Genomic DNA, 16,995 nt, shown 5'->3' on the forward strand with positions numbered 1-16,995 from the left:
CTGATGGACATCTAGGTTGATTCCATGTCTTAGCTATTGTAAACAGTGCTGCAGTGAACATTGGGTTACTTGTGTCTCTTTCAATTCTGATTTCCTTGGTGTGTATGTCCAGCAGTGGATTGTTGGATCATATGGCAGTTCTATTTCCAGTTTTTTAAGGAATCTCCATACTGTTCTCCATAGTGGCTGTATCAGTTTGCATTCCCACCAAGAGTGTTAGAGGATTCCCTTTTCTCCACACCCTCTCCAGCATTTATTGTTTGTAAACTTTTTGGTGGCAGCCATTCTGACCAGTGTGAGATGGTACTTCATTGTGATTTTGATTTACATTTCTCTGATAAAGAGTGATGTTGAGTACCTTTTCATGATTTATTAGCCACTTGTATGTCTTCTTTGGAGAAATGTTAGTTTAGTTCTTTGGCTCACTTTTTGATTGGGTTGTTCATTTTTCTGGTATTGAGTTGTATGAACTGCTTGTATATTTTGGAGATTAATTCTTTGTCAGTTGTTTCCTTTGCTATTATTTTCTCCCGTTATGAAGGCTGCCTTTTCACCTTGCTTATAGTTTCCAAAAACTTTTGTTTTCTTATTTGTATGTTTTCTGGCATTTCTCCTGAGGTCTAGAAATTTAACATTTCTGATGCTCTTTGCACTGTTGGTCTGTTACATTATGGTAAAGTTATCTGCTTTTACAAGCAGTATAATTAATATCAAAAAGTGATGAAGATAATAAATAATGGCTCTGGGTTTTGAGTTTTCTCTTCTTTTTTGTTTTATTCAGCCAATTTAACTTTTAAGCTCAGGATTAGCATTCTGAAACATTTTTACTGAGTATCCCTTGGAGAGAATAGACTTCTATTTGAAGTAGTGACCTTTAGCTCTTCTCATACTCCAAAGCATGATGGAAAGTTGTCTTGTCTCCTCCACTGCTGTACAAAAGAATTCTTTGTCCTTTGGGGCTAACAAGTTAACAGCTCCAGTGACATGAAGCCAGTCTTTCAGGGGCATAGCTGAGTAATTCAACTCAAATGAGAAAATATAACAAAATGACATCTTTAACTGGAATGGGTGAAAGAGATGGGAAGTTGAGAAATTACAGGAAATTTAAACAAATATTAATGCCTTTTATATATGGCTATAGAAAGGGCTCCTGTCCTGATTACATCTGTCTTTCTAATCAATACTGATCATTGTTACCCTGTTAATTTTATAAAAATAATTGTGTCCATTCTTATCATCATATCACACATGGATACATCTGACACAATGTAATGTCTTTATTTTATTTGCAGCTGATGGTTAAAAGGCATTCAGTAAAACTTCCTATATGGCCTTTTAATAATTCAGCTAAAAAGTCAGTTGTAAGTTTTGTTGGGTTATTAAGATATTTGTTCATTTCCATTTGTTTAAAAGAAACCTTACTAACATGTTGAATTTCCTTTTACTGTGCTTCTTTTTTATCTGAGCCTGTTTCTGTGCACAGTTTTGAACTTAAAAGGGCAGTATGATGGAAAGTGTACAAGCCCCCAAATAAGGTTTAGGCATTGCATTTTTGGTTTTTAAACTTCTCTCTCTCTGTGCCTTATGGTTTTCACTGTTACATAATATGAAGTCTCTTAATGTGTCATAAGTAGTTCTTGATATTTGTGTTAAATAAGAAGGACTACTCTAGGACTTGAAGAGTTTTTCTGATTCACCATCAGGGCTTGAAAGAGAATTTATATTAAGTGTTAAGAGAAACACATACATATTCCCATGTAATTTATATTTTAACCAAAGTTTTATCTAAGCCTTTATCTTGCTCATTGACATGTAATAATCAAGGTCATTGTAGAGCACTGAAGTTACTTGAGTTGCTGGGGCTTGTTATGTATATTTGAGATGTATAATGTAACAGAAGCTCAGGGCATGCTGAAAAAGTTTTATGATCCTCCAGTTTTATTTTGTGTTTATTATTGATCATGTAAATGGTAGTTCTGTTGAAAAAGAGTTTATAATGTAGCAGTAGGTAGTTTATAAAAGCCTTTTAGGTGTGTGCTCTTATTCCTTCTAATACAAGGCAGTGTGATAATTAGAAGGAGTTGTAGCTGTGTTTTGTAGAATACTGTTTCTATACATTGTTAATAGATAATACATAGGATAAAAAGGGTTCTTTAGTTAATTAAGTTTGGAAAACACAGGGTTAAGCAGTGGCAATTAGATTTGTTTCCTGAAAGGCTTCTAAGAATTTTTTTTATGGTGGTGTGTTTTATGGATTCCTAAGGGGGGATGAGTCTACCAAAGTTTTAAAAATTTGGAAACATAGGATGAACTTTACAATAAATACACTATTGTTCCTGTATTTACAGACTTTTGGGGCATTTTATATCCTCTTTATTATGCTTTTTTCTGATTAATGATTGGATCTATTGCTTTAATTCTAAAGGCACTTCCTCTGAAATGTATCTGGAGTTTGAAGAAGAATATTTGAGCATATATTTAAAAAATGTAACTAGCATACTGTTTAAAATTAAGTTCATCCTATATTTCTCTCTTATATGGACTAATGTGTATTCCCTGGTGGCTCAGAGGTTAAAGCATCTGCCTCCAGTGCGGGAGACCTGGGTTTGATCCCTAGGTCAGGAAGATCCCCTGGAGAAGGAAATGGTAACCCACTCCAGTATTCTTGCCTGGAGAATCCCTTGGACAGAGAAGCCTGGTAGGCTACAGTCCATGGGGTTGCAAAGAGTTGGACACGACTGAGCGACTTCACTTACTTCACATACTATAAAGGACTTCTCGAATATTTTAATTATGGAGGATTTTTTAACATAGATCATTTGCAGGGACTAGTGTTCCATGGAACATACTTCAAGAAACATAGGTCTGGCCTTAAAATAATTCCTGATGTGACTATTTCCTGAGATGTTTTGTTTTTATATGAGATATTTCTGATATTTGCTATATCATATTCACTGTTGGATTTTGATTAGCTATTATTATCCCAGTTTTGCAAATTCCTAGTTTTGTGATTAAGCTTCAGTTTTTGCATCTAGAGTGGGGATGGTAATAAAAGTTACCTTTTAGGGTTATTGTGAATATTAAGGCAAATCTTCCATGTAACACAGTTATCATAGTTGCCTGGTGTAGAATAGATAAAGGTTGTTATTATGGAGAGTTATATGTGCACATGTTCCTCTAACATTTAGAGATGGATGGTTGGTTTATCAATGGCCTTGTTCCTAAGTTTTTCCTTAGCATGAGTCACATGGCTAGATGCTATATTTGAAACTTGAATAGGAAAGCCTCTTGGTTTTATAGTTTTTTTCCTAAACAGAAAATAGATTCTCTAGCCATCTGTGGCACTTAATATAACAGGGTGCATTTAGGGCTCTCATTTACCTTTGTATTCTATAGCAAAAATACGTCATCCTCTCTGAGAGCTAAAGCATCTGTGGTTAGGCCATTGATGCTTTCACGTTGCTTAAGGGAAGAGTTCAGCCAGTTTCTGAAGTGTACATATAAACATACATGCCTTGAAAATTAAGTGTTTTTGAGAATTGTGTATCACATTCGTAATGAGGCAGTGTCTCGCGCTTTTCCCACTTTGCTATAAGTTTGTTGGAATGTGTGCCAAAGTCCATGTCATGTGTTGCTCATCTGTTCTGTAGTGGAATCAGCAAGTAATAACTGCAGGCAGCATAATGAGGGCCTAGTTAAATGAGGTCAGAGTGGTTGAAAGAAATTGCTTATAACTGTTTAAAACCATCAGTCAGAGGTATATCCTCTAAGAGTGGATACAAATACACAGGCATGGTTGAGTCCCTACACTGTTACCTGAAACTGTCACAGCATTGTTTGTTAATCGGCTAAACCCCAATACAAAAAAAAAAAAAATATATCTTTTAGCATTTCTTGTAGTGCAGGACTGTTGGCAATAAATTCTTTTAGCTTTACTGTATCTGAAAATAGCCATAGGAAAAAAAAAAAGTGTATACAGGGCTCTTTTCAAGAACAGTGATAAGAATGATGGTGTTTCCAGGAACAAATATCAATATATACTAGACAGACAACAAAGTTAATTAATTTTTATAAGAAAATTTTAGGATTATAGTTTTTCTTTTCTAATTGCTATGTATATTATTGATAATGAAGAGAATTTTTATTTAATCTTTTAACTGAAGAAAAGAAGCACAAATTGGAGAGCAAATAAAACAGATTTGCAAAAATTTACATAAGTGATATTTATATATATGGTATTTAACTGCTTTGAAACCTTGCACTCAAGTTCTCAGAAGTAGTTGGTCTCACATGACAATGGTTTAAATGTTTTATATTTGTTTTTTAAATTCTTTTTATGATTCTTAATTATTTAGATTCTTTAATACTATGAATAATGAAGTTTTTAAAAATTTCTTGTTATTTATAATAGCATTAATGCCAATTTCAGGAGACTTATTTTATTCCTGCATATTTTATTTCACAGTTGTCTGTGTAGTGAACATACATGTTTATTGAACTTTCTTAAACTTATATCATAAACAGTTTTTTAAATGTGATCACATAACCATCATAATTTTAGTTTTTCATGACTGTCATATTTTGCACATATCTCCTCCTCTGTTAAACAGTTAATTTATTTAAAAAAATATGATATAGACAGTACTGTGGTTAATATATTTGTGCAAATAGCATATAATTTAGTTTTGTCTCATAGATAAATTCCCAGGATTTATGTTTATTATATTTAAATTTGTGGTATTTTACTTTGCGTATCATTTTATTTTACAAATACTTATATAACGCTAGTTCTGTGTGCCAGGATGGTTAAGTAACTTGCTCAAAGTCACACAGCTAGTAAGTGGCTGAGCAGTCTGGCTCCAGTCTGTGCTCTTTACATCTTTGCTATAATACCTCTTTTGACACCTTTTGCCAATTAGCTCTCTCATAAAAGAGTTAAACTTACTTTTAGTCATTTTAAGCACAACTTAGCAGGATGATCATTTTTAAAACATGTAACCAATTCAGCAGGTATAAAATAATACACTTTCATTCAGTAAAACACTTGATAAAGATTAATTTTAAAAAATTTAAAGCTTTAGATTAAGTTTTTGTTCATAAAAGAGGCTTTCTATTTGATTGCTTTCTACCACTAGAAATTTAAAAGAAAGAGGGAAATTGATCCTGTGTTTTTTGACTGATCATGTTGTTTATTAACTTTGTTTAGCAAGTATTTTGTAGTATAGATAATCCATTGTGTATAAAAAATCACAATTTGAAAAGAGTTTTACTTGTCAGTGATAATTTTATTTAAGGTAAGTATTTTAAATTCTAAGGGCATGACTTGTTCATAGTTGAAAATTAAAAACCATGCAACGTGGTATAAATTAAATGTCTTCTAGTCTCAATCCACTGGACCTGTAAAACCATCCACTATCACGTCTGCCATTCTTTTTTTAAATTATTTTTAATTGAAGGATAATTACAATATTGTGTTGGTTTCTGCTGTACATCTAATTACAATGTTGTGTTAATTCCTGCTGTACACCAACACGGATTAGCCATAGGTATACATATGTCCCCTCCCTCTTGAGCATCTGCTATTATTTTCCAGTTATAACTACTATTAACTATTTGTAAGATTTTTTTTTAATGTGAAAATCTTCTCTTCCCTTCCCCTCCCCTCCCCTTCCCCTACCTTCCTTTCTTTTTGTTGATGGAGCTGTGACTTCTTTGGAATTGTAAATATTCTTTTGAAATATGGAGCTCAGCTGAATGAACTTCATTTGGCATACTGCCTGAAGTATGAGAGGTTTTCAGTATTTCGCTACTTTTTGAAGAAATGTTGCCCATCGACACCATGGGACCATATGTCTGAGTTTATAAATCATGCAGTTAAAGCACAGATGAACTACAAAGAGTGGTTGCCGTCTCTGCTGCTTGCTGGATTTGACCCACTGAACCTACTCTGCAGTTCCTGGTAAGAAATCCTACCACTGTGGGCCTTACTCTTTTCATTTTCCCCAGTCTCTTGAAATCCCTGTGTTGGGAAGAGGTTGTTATTGTGTGTGTCTTGATTGTGGTGGCTGTGTTGGGATGAAGGAATTGGGGACCTGCTAATAGTGAGATGGAATGTAGGGATTGTTTTTGTTTATTGCTAAGTCGTGTCTGATTCTTTTGTGACCCCATGGACTGTAGCCCACCAAGCCCCCCGTCCTTGGGATTTTTCAGGCGAGAATACTGGAATGGGTTGCCATTTCCTTCACCAGGGGATCTTCCCAACTCAGGGATTGAACCTGCGTCTCCTGCTTGGCAGGCAGATTCTTTACCACTGAGCCCCTGGGAAGCCCTGAATGTAAGGATAGAATCCTAGAAAAAGGTCAGAGGTGGTTAGAAGGGAACGGAAGGGAATGGGTGCCAGTGAATCCTCTCGGGAGGGCTATTTCTTCTACTTGGGCCGTCCCTCATGCTGCGCCTGCAACAGAATGGTTGTAGCAGCTTTGGCGATATCTAGCATCCCTTAGCCAGCTAGATTGAATACTCCTATCCTGTAGCGTCTTGTCTGTTTGAACTGTCTCTCTCAATAAATACTGTTTTCTGAAGCAGCTGAAGATACAGCTGTTTACCTCAAGTGGTTTCCCAGAAGGGCATTGCCTATGAGTGATTATATAAAAGTTGAGTCAGAATTTTTCTCGGGCAAAAGGATAAAAACTGTTCTACAAGCCTTTGCAGGAGTTACGTGTCTAGATGGACTGAGAAATTATTGATAATTGTAGCAGTGAGAGAACTCTTTTGGCCTGATAATTTGAGTCAAGTGAGAAAATAGAATAAAAGTCTCTAGGAATATAGAGAATATGGGGTGTTTTATAAAATTTCAATGAAATATTTGGAAGATTTCATTTTTGTGCTTCAGAACTACCATTTAATAAAATAATGTTTGGGTAAGTACTGAAATTTTGGATTTCAGCAGAAAAGTGCTTTGATATCTTGTTATTTAAATTTTGCTTTTTAAAGAGGTCCTCTCTGGGATTCATGCAGGCAACACTGGTGCTTCCTACTTGTAAATTTAATTTGCATTTCTGTGACTCCATTTTCCACCTGGTGGCCTCTCCATCTATATTGTAAAGAAAAGATCTTTATTTAGCAGGATCCCAGTATCTCACCTTTTTATTATGTCTACCATAATATAGAATTCAACAATTTTCTCTAAGCAGAGATTTAAAGTTTTAGGTTTAGGACTATCATGTCTTTCTGATACTGAATGTTTCAGTTTGGTGGCTTGTGAGGAAAAACTGCTATCTATCTGTTAGGCGATTTGAGGAATATAGAAGTAAAGCAAAATTTAGATACATGCTCTAGTCTCCACTTTACTTTTTGTTTATAATTTACAGTGGTTTGAGTCCCTGATTGTATTTACTTCTTTCTCCAGCAGTTGATTGATTAATACATCGTTATCTGTCAAGTACTCACTGTTGTAATTCTCTGTATACCATTTTAATAAAATATCACAAGAATTCAGAGTATTTTTTGATAACTGAGATATAAAATTATTGACAATTGAGAAATATAATTTTTAGAAGTTATTTGTATGTGTTTCCTTGTCCTAACAAACCCCCCTTACGTGTGCACATGTGCATGCACATATATGCTCGCTGCTGAGATATGAACACTCTCTCCTGAATGCGATATCCAGCTATTAACAGAGCTATTTAAATGCCTTTAACTTTTTACTTAGTGGATTTTATTGCTGTGTCTGGGCTTCTGACAGCTAGAAGCAGTTGCCCCTCACCATTCCCTCCCCAAAATGCTTCTGTAAATCCAGCTCATAGAGATACTGTGGGCAGTCCTGGCAGGGTTTTCCCTTTCCTCTGTCACTCCATTTTGTTCTTACTCCCAGTTCAATTCAGTTCAGTTGCTCAGTCGTGTCCGACTCTGCGACCCCATGAATCGCAGCACGCCAGGCCTCCCTGTCCATCACCATCTCCCGGAGTTCACTCAGACTCACGTCCATCGAGTCAGTGATGCCATCCAGCCATCTCATCCTCGGTCGTCCCCTTCTCCTCCTGCCCCCAATCCCTCCCAGCATCAGAGTCTTTTCCAGTGAGTCAACTCTTCACATGAGGTGGCCAAAGTACTGGAGCTTCAGCTTTAGCATCATTCCTTCCAAAGAAATCCCAGGGTTGATCTCCTTCAGAATGGACTGGTTGGATCTCCTTGCAGTCCAAGGGACTCTCTCAAGAGTCTTCTCCAATACCACAGTTCAAAAGCATCAATTCTTCGGCGCTCAGCCTTCTTCACAGTCCAACTCTCACATCCATTCATGACCACAGGAAAAACCATAGCCTTGACTAGACGGACCTTAGTCGGCAAAGTAATGTCTCTGCTTTTGAATATGCTATCTAGGTTGGTCATAACTTTTCTTTCAAGGAGTAAGCGTCTTTTAATTTCATGGCTGCAGTCACCATCTGCAGTGATTTTGGAGCCCAAAAAAATAAAGTCTGACAAGGCACCCACATTTTTCTCAGCCATACTCCTGTGTTTTACTACTGAAGCTACTTACTTGGCTCCATCTTACTTCCTGTAACTTTCAGCTTTCATGCTCCATTCTGGTTTTTAGTTTGTTTATTTCTTTAACCAACACTTAAAATATTGCCTGATATACAGTAGCTACTATGATTGATTATTTACTGTTAACTCATTTAATATTAAATATGGTAGATACTATTATCATTAATTTATGGAGAAGGGGATTGAGGCACAGAGTGTATGACATACTTGCCAAAGTTCACACAGCTATTTAGTGCTAGGGCTTAAGATTGGGACCCAGGCTGTCCAGTAGTATGGCTCAAGTCTGTCTTTGTAGCCCCTATGCTCTTCTGCCTTAGTCCTGTGTATCCCCAGGGTTGTGGTAATTTTGTCACTTAGTTTCAGGTACCTTGTTAGTCTCTCAGTTGTGTCTGACTGTTTGCAACCTCATGGACTATAGCTCACCAGGCTCCTCTGTCCATGAAATTCTCCAGGCAAGAATACTGGAGTAGGTATCCATTCCCTTCTCCAGGGGATCTTCCTAACCCAGGGATTGCTCCCGAGTCGCTTGGATTGGAGACAGAGTCTTTACCGTCTAAGTGACAAGGATACTTTAATCCTTTGCCTAAACTGGAGGAATCTGGGGCAACTTTTCTCTTTCCTATTTGTAAATTAGGAATAACCTATTTAAGGAAAAAATTAAATGTATCCTCTTTTCTTTTCTTCCTCGGACAACTACACAGACTGTTGGAAGAAAAAGGAATTATTTAGCTTATCCTAAAAGGCTCCTAAAAGGCTTTTATCCTCCTAAAAGGCTCCTAAAATAGTCTTCTATCCCCATGGGGTTCCCAGCCCCTCATGTGAAAACTTGCCTATTTGAGAAATCTTGCCTATTTTTTGTGGTAATAAGCCACTGGGTTTGTGCTTTGTTTATTGGATGTGTTTGGATAGAAAAAAGTTAATAAACAGTAAACTACATATTATTTTTAGTAAATTGTAAAAATTTCAGCTATTTGAATTGAGAACAAAAATTGCATGTATTTTACTCTGAAGGAATAATTTTAGTTACTTTATATTTATTAGAAAAACACGAGAGAAAAATTTCACTTTAGCAGTAAAAATGCATAACATGGTCAAATTTTTGTTTGCTTATCTTTTATTGAATGGATAAAGCCAGTGTTTATGCTGAATGTGATGAATGTTTTGCTTTCTTTGATCGGTTTACATTCAAAGAACTGTTATAAAAAATTATCCCATAAAAATTCCAATATGCTGTTAAAGTGGATTTTGGTTGTATTTTATTTATGTCACATGTAAGTCTGTTGCTTAATCTTTGTCATGTGAATTATGTCTTTCCTAGATATTGCTTGTCTTAAATAGTCTTTAAAAATGTATCTGACTAAATAATTGCCTGTCACAATATGAGCTGCAGAGTTGAAATATTTTAATGCAAGACTAGGTTTCCCTCACACCCTCAGTGCAATAGACAAATAATAGAAAATGAATGTCATCTGTGCATTTAATTGATTAACTGTCAGCCATTTATGATTGTACAACTGCTTTGTACAATGTAACGGTCAATGTAGTACAGTAACAATACATTTTTAGTGGCACTGTCAGCATTGGTAAAATAACGTTAACTAAAGCTGTGTAAACGGATTTATTGTGTGTGTGTTTAGATAACTGCATAAAAATGACTGTGTTTGATCACAGTGAGACTTAAAGCACATTAAGGTAGAAAAATGAAACCATTAAAAAAGAAATAAGGAACTGGAACTGAGAAACCTTTGGTGTGGGTTCCTAGAAAGTGAAGGAGATTGTTTGCCTTTGAATTTATTTTATCATTTCATTTATTTTCAGTATTTTCTGATAAATTGTGACTGCACTGAGACCTTCTTGAGAAGTAAAATGTTTCCCAGAGGGTTTGAGCTGTAGTTTGTTTTTCCTTATATGAGTTTGCATGTTAGAGAATTAAAAATTTGGGAAATAATTTTCATACTCTTAATCAGTCATTTCAAGGATACTTTGGATCCTGAATTACATGAAATAAGTTGTTTTTGAGATGACAAGTTTAGAGTATTACTCAGTTTCTTTCTTTTTCTTTTATTTTTCCCTTTCTTTTGTCCTTGCTCAGTAATGTCTCCAAAAAAGCGACCTTGAAAAGAATTTCTGGTTTTGAAGTAGTCACCAGAGACCCTAATGATTTTATTTTTCTTCAAACAGCGTGATGTTAGGGGAGTATCTAATTGAGTACAAGATGAGTAATCTTGTTAGAATTTAGAGTTGTCTTTACGCTTTGACTAAATTTCATGTGTACAATGTTATAAGGCCCACTGAGAATATAATACTGAAAATTCCAAGCGGGCTCTAGTTATATGAAACATTTATATAGTATTTTATAGTTTTAAAAGTCTGTTCACTGTATTGCCTCAGCTATTTTTATGAAGTCTCCTGAAATACACAGGGTGAGTGTTATTCTCATTTTAGAGACCAGTATCTAGGGCTTAAAGAATTTAGGCAATGTGTTTGTAAGTAGTAGAAGTGTTGTTAGAAATCAGAACTTTTCTTAGGTCGTTGCCCTTTACATTAGGATTCAAGTACTTATACAATTTGGGAAGTCTCTTTTGGGTGCGTTGGTAGGAAGTCTGACATTATTTTGAAAAAAGAGAAGTAGAACTGTTTGTCATCACTTCTTTCAGTCCTTAAAGACAAAACTTATTCTGGTACATCCTCTAGAGTCATATCTGTAACAGGGAAGGTTCTTAACAAGAACTGTTGTAGTAAATCTCAGGGTTGGTCAGAAATAGGCTGTCTCTCTCATATACCAGTTTAGGGACAGCTTTGGCTTCCCTCATAGCTCAGCTGGTAAAGAATCTGCCTGCAATGCAGGAGACCCCGGTTCGATTCCTGGGTCAGGAAGATCCACTGGAGAAGGGATAGGTTACCCACTGCAGTATTCTTGGGCTTTCCTTGTGGCTCAGCTGGTAAAGAATCTGCCCGCAATGCAGGAGACCTGGGTTCGATACCTGGGTTGAGAAGATCCCCTGGAGATGGGAAAGGCTACCCACTCCAGTATTCTGGCCTGGAGAATTCCAAGCACTGTATAGTCCATGCAGTCACAAAGAGTCGGACATGACTGAGTGACTTTCACTTTGGGGTGTTTCGGCTTTCTCCTTTCACTGTTGAGTGTCTGTAAGGATGACCAATCTGGATTTCGCAAGATGCTCCACTTGGGAGGATGATGATGGCATACCCACTAATGACAGTGACACTAAGTCTGCCTTTTCTCACCGCTGCTGCTGGGGATGGCAAGGCATTCTACCTCTGCTGGGGTAGAAACTCCTCTTGTCATCTGTTGGACAGCTACATGCACAGTCACTTGAGTTTCATGTAGGAACCTGGTTTGATGATTTTTCCATATCCACTGAACTTGCCTTTTGTTTCATGAATATTTTCTTTGCCGCAGTTGTCTTTCTGCCTCCACATCAGGATGTTGTAAGAATTGGTATATGGTATTTGTTTTCACAGTGAACCCTTGGTGAATTTTGTGTCTAAATGTGTATTAATATCTTGTCAATGTAGGATTGACTCAGTCAGTGATGACATTCTTATCTTCACTTTGGAGTTTACTAATTGGAGGAGACTTCCTCCAGCTGTTGAAAAGATGCTCTCTGCTCGTGCCTCAAACTCCTCTTGGGCTCTACAGCAACATATTGGTAAGAAAATACAATTCTTCAATACATGTCACTACTTTTTTTTCCTCTGTCTTCACTAGCTGTGTTGTAATTTTAAGTGATAAGAGTCACTGGAGAACATAATTAAACTGGCATCATTTGCATTTTCTTTATGTGGGGAGAGGATGGGACTGTGAGGGAGATCATAGCAATTTCCTTCAACATAAATCATATCGGATTTTGTAAGTTTAGCCTAAGGAGCACGTAAAGAATAACAGGTATTTAGTGATATTTTAATGATACCCTTTTGTTTTTAGTAAGGGTTATGCAAGCAAAAGTGAATCCTAAAAATTTTGTTGGTCAATATTTAGTTTGTGGTCAGAAAAATGCTGAATGTAATTTTCCTCTTCGGAGTGTGTGTTGATGTGTGTGCTCTCTTTAATATTTTATTGTCTCTAAAAGGAAGTATCACCATTCTTTATTGTTAACTTTTCTTACTGAATGTATGCCAGTATGTTGATAAGATATAACTATGCAAGTGAGCTGGGTAGAAATTTTGTGAATTGATTGATATTTTAAATGACTATTTTAAAACAAATTATCAACTTACTCTCAAAAAAAAAAAAGCTTTCAAGCTAGTTAAAAAAGAAAGAGGATGCAATATAAGATTATATACAAGGAAACTGAATTAAACTAAATATAACATAGGCAAAGTATTTCTGTTTATTTATGTAGATTTATATTAATCTATTTTGTTCACCAGATTATGTCTTAAGTTAGGAAAATTATTTCTTCAGTACTATTTTTGCATGAAATGTCACTCTTCATAAAACATGTTGAATAGGTTTTTAACAAGTGAACTTAGCATATGTAGAAATATCTTCTAATTTCTTGGAAAATTACATTGAAGTAAATTTTCTCAGTCAAAAACAGACATTCAGGAAAATATATTCTTGAACTGAGGTATATTCAAACTCTTAGGTTTCTTTTTGAAGAAAAAGTGTAATCTCTTTGGAGTCTCTAAACCTTCCAGTATAGAATTTCTTTAATGATAATGAAATATCTATTTGGGAACAAAAAGGCAAAAAGGAGCATATGCCAAGTGGGAAAATTAGCCTATCAATTAGTATATGTGAGAGTTCACTCTGAAGACTTTAACATATGGCAGGTCTGTCCAGATGAAGACAAGAATTGAATGTGAATGCATTGAATGTGGTAGACTAAATCCATCAAGGGCTGCTTATTTAATTAGGCGCTAGGTAGAGCTTGCTAGGGCAATAATCATCATCTCTTAAGAGGATTTTATTTCCGCTGAAGATTTACAAAAGCCTTTCTCAGAGGTATTAATGTAGCTAATGCTTTTCTAGTCGGTTTCTCTTGCTACAACCTCTTTGGGTTCCAGTCCCATGTATCCAACTGACTTTTGGACATCTCTACTTCAGTTCAGTTCAGTTCAGTTGCTCAGTCGTGTCCAACTCTTTGTGACCCCATGAATCGCAGCACGCCAGGCCTCCCTGTCCATCACCATCTCCCGGAGTTCACTCAGACTCATGTCCATCGAGTCCGTGATGTGATCCAGCCATCTCATCCTGGGTCGTCCCCTTCTCCTCCTGCCCCCAATCCCTCCCAGCATCAGAGTCTTTTCCAGTGAGTCAACTCTTCACATGAGGTGGCCAAAGTACTGGAGCTTCAGCTTTAGCATCATTCCTTCCAAAGAAATCCCAGGGTTGATCTCCTTCAGAATGGACTGGTTGGATCTCCTTTCAGTCCAAGGGACTCTCTCAAGAGTTTTCTCCAACACCACAGTTCAAAAGCATCAATTCTTCGGCACTCAGCCTTCTTCACAGTCCAACTCTCACATCCATACATGACCACAGGAATACCCATAGCCTTGACTAGATGGACCTTAGCTGGCAAAGTATTGTCTCTGCTTTGGAATATACTATCTAGGTTGGTCATAACTTTCCTTCCAAGGAGTAAGCATCTTTTAATTTCATGGCTGCAGTCACCATCTGCAGTGATTTTGGAGCCCCCAAAAATAAAGTCTGACACTGTTTCCACTGTTTCCCCATCTATTTCCCATGAAGTGATGGGACTGGATGCCATGATCTTCGCTTTCTGAATGTTGAGCTTTAAGCCAACTTTTTCACTCTCCTCTTTCACTTTCATCAAGAGGCTTTTTAGCTCCTCTTCACTTTCTGCCATAAGGGTGGTGTCATCTGCATATCTGAGATGATTGATATTTCTCCTGGCAATCTTGATTCCAGCTTGTGTTTCTTCCAGTCCAGCGTTTCTCATGATGTACTCTGCATAGAAGTTGAAGAAGCAGGTGACAATATACAGCCTTGACATACTCCTTTTCCTATTTGGAACCAGTCTGTTGTTCCATGTTCAGTTCTAACTGTTGCTTCCTGACCTGCATACAGATTTCTCGAGGCAGGTCAGGTGGTCTGGTATTCCATCTCTCAGAATTTTCCACATTTTATTACGATCCACACAGTCAAAGGCTTTGGCATAGTCAATAAAACAGAAGTAGATGTTTTTCTGGAACTCTCTTGCTTTTTCCATGATCCAGTGGATGTTGGCAATTTGATCTCTGGTTCCTCTGCCTTTTCTAAAAGCAGCTTGAACATCAGGGAGTTCACAGTTCACGTATTGCTGAAGCCTGGCTTGGAGAATTTTGAGCATTACTTTACTAGCATGCGAGATGAGTGCAATTGTGCAGTAGTTTGAACATTCTTTGGCATTGCCTTTCTTTGGGATTGGAATGAAAACTGACCTTTTCCAGTCCTGTGGCCACTGCTTAGTTTTCCAAGTTTGCTGGCATTTTGAGTACAGCACTTTCACAGCATCATCTTTCAGGATTTGAAACAGCTCAACTGGAATTCCATCACCTCCATTAGCTTTGTTCGTAGTGATGCTTTCTAAGACCCGCTTGACTTCGCATTCCAGGATGTCTGGCTCTAGGTGAGTGATCACACCGTCGTGATTATCTGGGTGGTGAAGATCTTTTTTGTACAGTTCTTCTGTGTATTCTTGCCAGCTCTTCTTAATATCTTCTGCTTCTGTTAGGTCCAGACCATTTCTGTCCTTTATCAAGCCCATCTTTGCCTGAAACGTTCCCTTGGTATCTCTAATTTTCTTGAAGAGAGCTCTAGTCTTTCCCATTCTGTTTTTTTCCTCTATTTCTTTGCATTGATCGCTGAAGAAGGCTTTCTTATCTCTTCTTGCTATTCTTTGGAACTCTGCATTCAGATGCTTATATCTTTCCTTTTCTCCTTTGCTTTTCACTTCTCTTCTTTTCACAGCTATTTGTAAGGCCTCCCCAGACAGCCATTTTGCTTTTTTGCTTTTGTTTTCCATGGGGATGGTATTGATCCCTGTCTACTGTATAGTGTCATGAATCTCCATCCATAGTTCATCAGGCACTCTATCTATCAGATCTAGTCCCTTAAATCTATTTCTCACTTCCACTGTATAATCATAAGGCATTTGATTTAGGTCATACCTGAATGGTCTGTTGGTTTTCCCTACTTTCTTCAATTTCAGTCTGAATTTGGCAATAAGGAGTTCATGATCTGAGCCACAGTCAGCTCTTGGTCTTGTTTTTGTTGACTGTATAGAGCTTCTCCATCTTTGGCTGCAAAGAATATAATCAATCTGATTTCAGTGTTAACCATCTGGTGATGTCCCTATGTAGAATCTTCTCTTGTGATGTTAGAAGAGGATGTTTGCTATGACCAGTGCATTCTGTTGGCAAAACTCTATTAGTGTTTGCCCTGCTTCATTCCATATTCCAAGGCCAGATTTGCCTGTTCCTCCAGGTGTTTCTTGACTTCCTACTTTTGCATTCCAGTCCCCTATAATGAAAAGGACATCTTTTTTGGTGTTAGTTGTAAAAGGTCTTGTAGGTCTTCATAGAACCGTTCAACTTCAGCTTCTGCAGCATTACTGGTTGGGGCATAGACTTGGATTACTGTGATATTGAATGGTTTTCCTTGGAGACGAACAGAGATCATTCTGTCGTTTTTGAGATGGCATCCAAGTACTGCATTTCGGACTCTTTCATTGACCATGATGGCTACTCCATTTCTTCTAAGGGATTCCTGCCCTCAGTAGTAGATATAATGGTCATCTGAATTAAATTCACCCATTCCAGTCCATTTTAGTTCACTGATTCCTAGAATGTTGACGTTCACTCTTGCCATCTCTTGTTTGACCACTTCCAGTTTGCCTTGATTCATGGACCTATGGATTGATTCCAGGTTCCTATGCAGTATTGCTCTTTACAGCATCAGACCTTACTTGTATCACCAGTCACATCCACAGCTGGGTATTGTTTTTGCTTTGGCTCCATCCTTTCATTCTTTCTGGAGTTATTTCTCCATTGATCTCCAGTAGCATATTGGGCACCTAATGACCTGGGGAGTTCCTCTTTCAGTATCCTATTATTTTGCCTTTTCATAGATAGCATATTAGAAAGCAGAGACATTACTTTGCCAACAAAGGTCCTTCTAGTCAAAGCTATGGTTTTTCCAGTAGTCAGTCATGTATGGATATGAGAGTTGGACCATAAAGAAAGCTGAGTGCCAAAGAATTGATGCTTTTGAACTGTGGTGTTGGAGAAGACTCTTGAGAGTCCCTTGGACTGAAAGGAGATCTTACCAGTTCATTCTAAAAGAAATCAGTCCTGAATATTCATTGGAGGGAGTGATGCTGAAGCTGAAACTTCAATACTATGGCCACCCTTTGCAAAGAGCTGACTCATTTGAAAAGACCCTGATACTGGGAAGCATTGAAGGCAGAAGGAGAAGGA

General features: G+C 37.1%; 1 protein-coding gene across 3 annotated transcripts in view; it reads left to right on the top strand.

Annotated features, from left to right (window-relative positions):
* Positions 1-16,995, top strand: part of ASB3 (ankyrin repeat and SOCS box containing 3) — a 107,006-nt gene that overhangs the window by 81,250 nt on the left and 8,761 nt on the right. For all 3 annotated transcript variants that reach the window (XM_069583339.1, XM_069583340.1, XM_069583338.1), the window contains 2 exons: positions 5,702-5,959; positions 12,088-12,221. In XM_069583339.1, coding sequence (XP_069439440.1) covers positions 5,702-5,959; positions 12,088-12,221 — 392 coding nt within the window. The remainder of the gene's footprint in view (positions 1-5,701; positions 5,960-12,087; positions 12,222-16,995) is intronic.

Source organism: Ovis canadensis, chromosome 3 (genome assembly GCF_042477335.2).
Source record: "Ovis canadensis isolate MfBH-ARS-UI-01 breed Bighorn chromosome 3, ARS-UI_OviCan_v2, whole genome shotgun sequence".
In the NCBI taxonomy this organism is placed as follows: domain Eukaryota; kingdom Metazoa; phylum Chordata; class Mammalia; order Artiodactyla; family Bovidae; genus Ovis; species Ovis canadensis.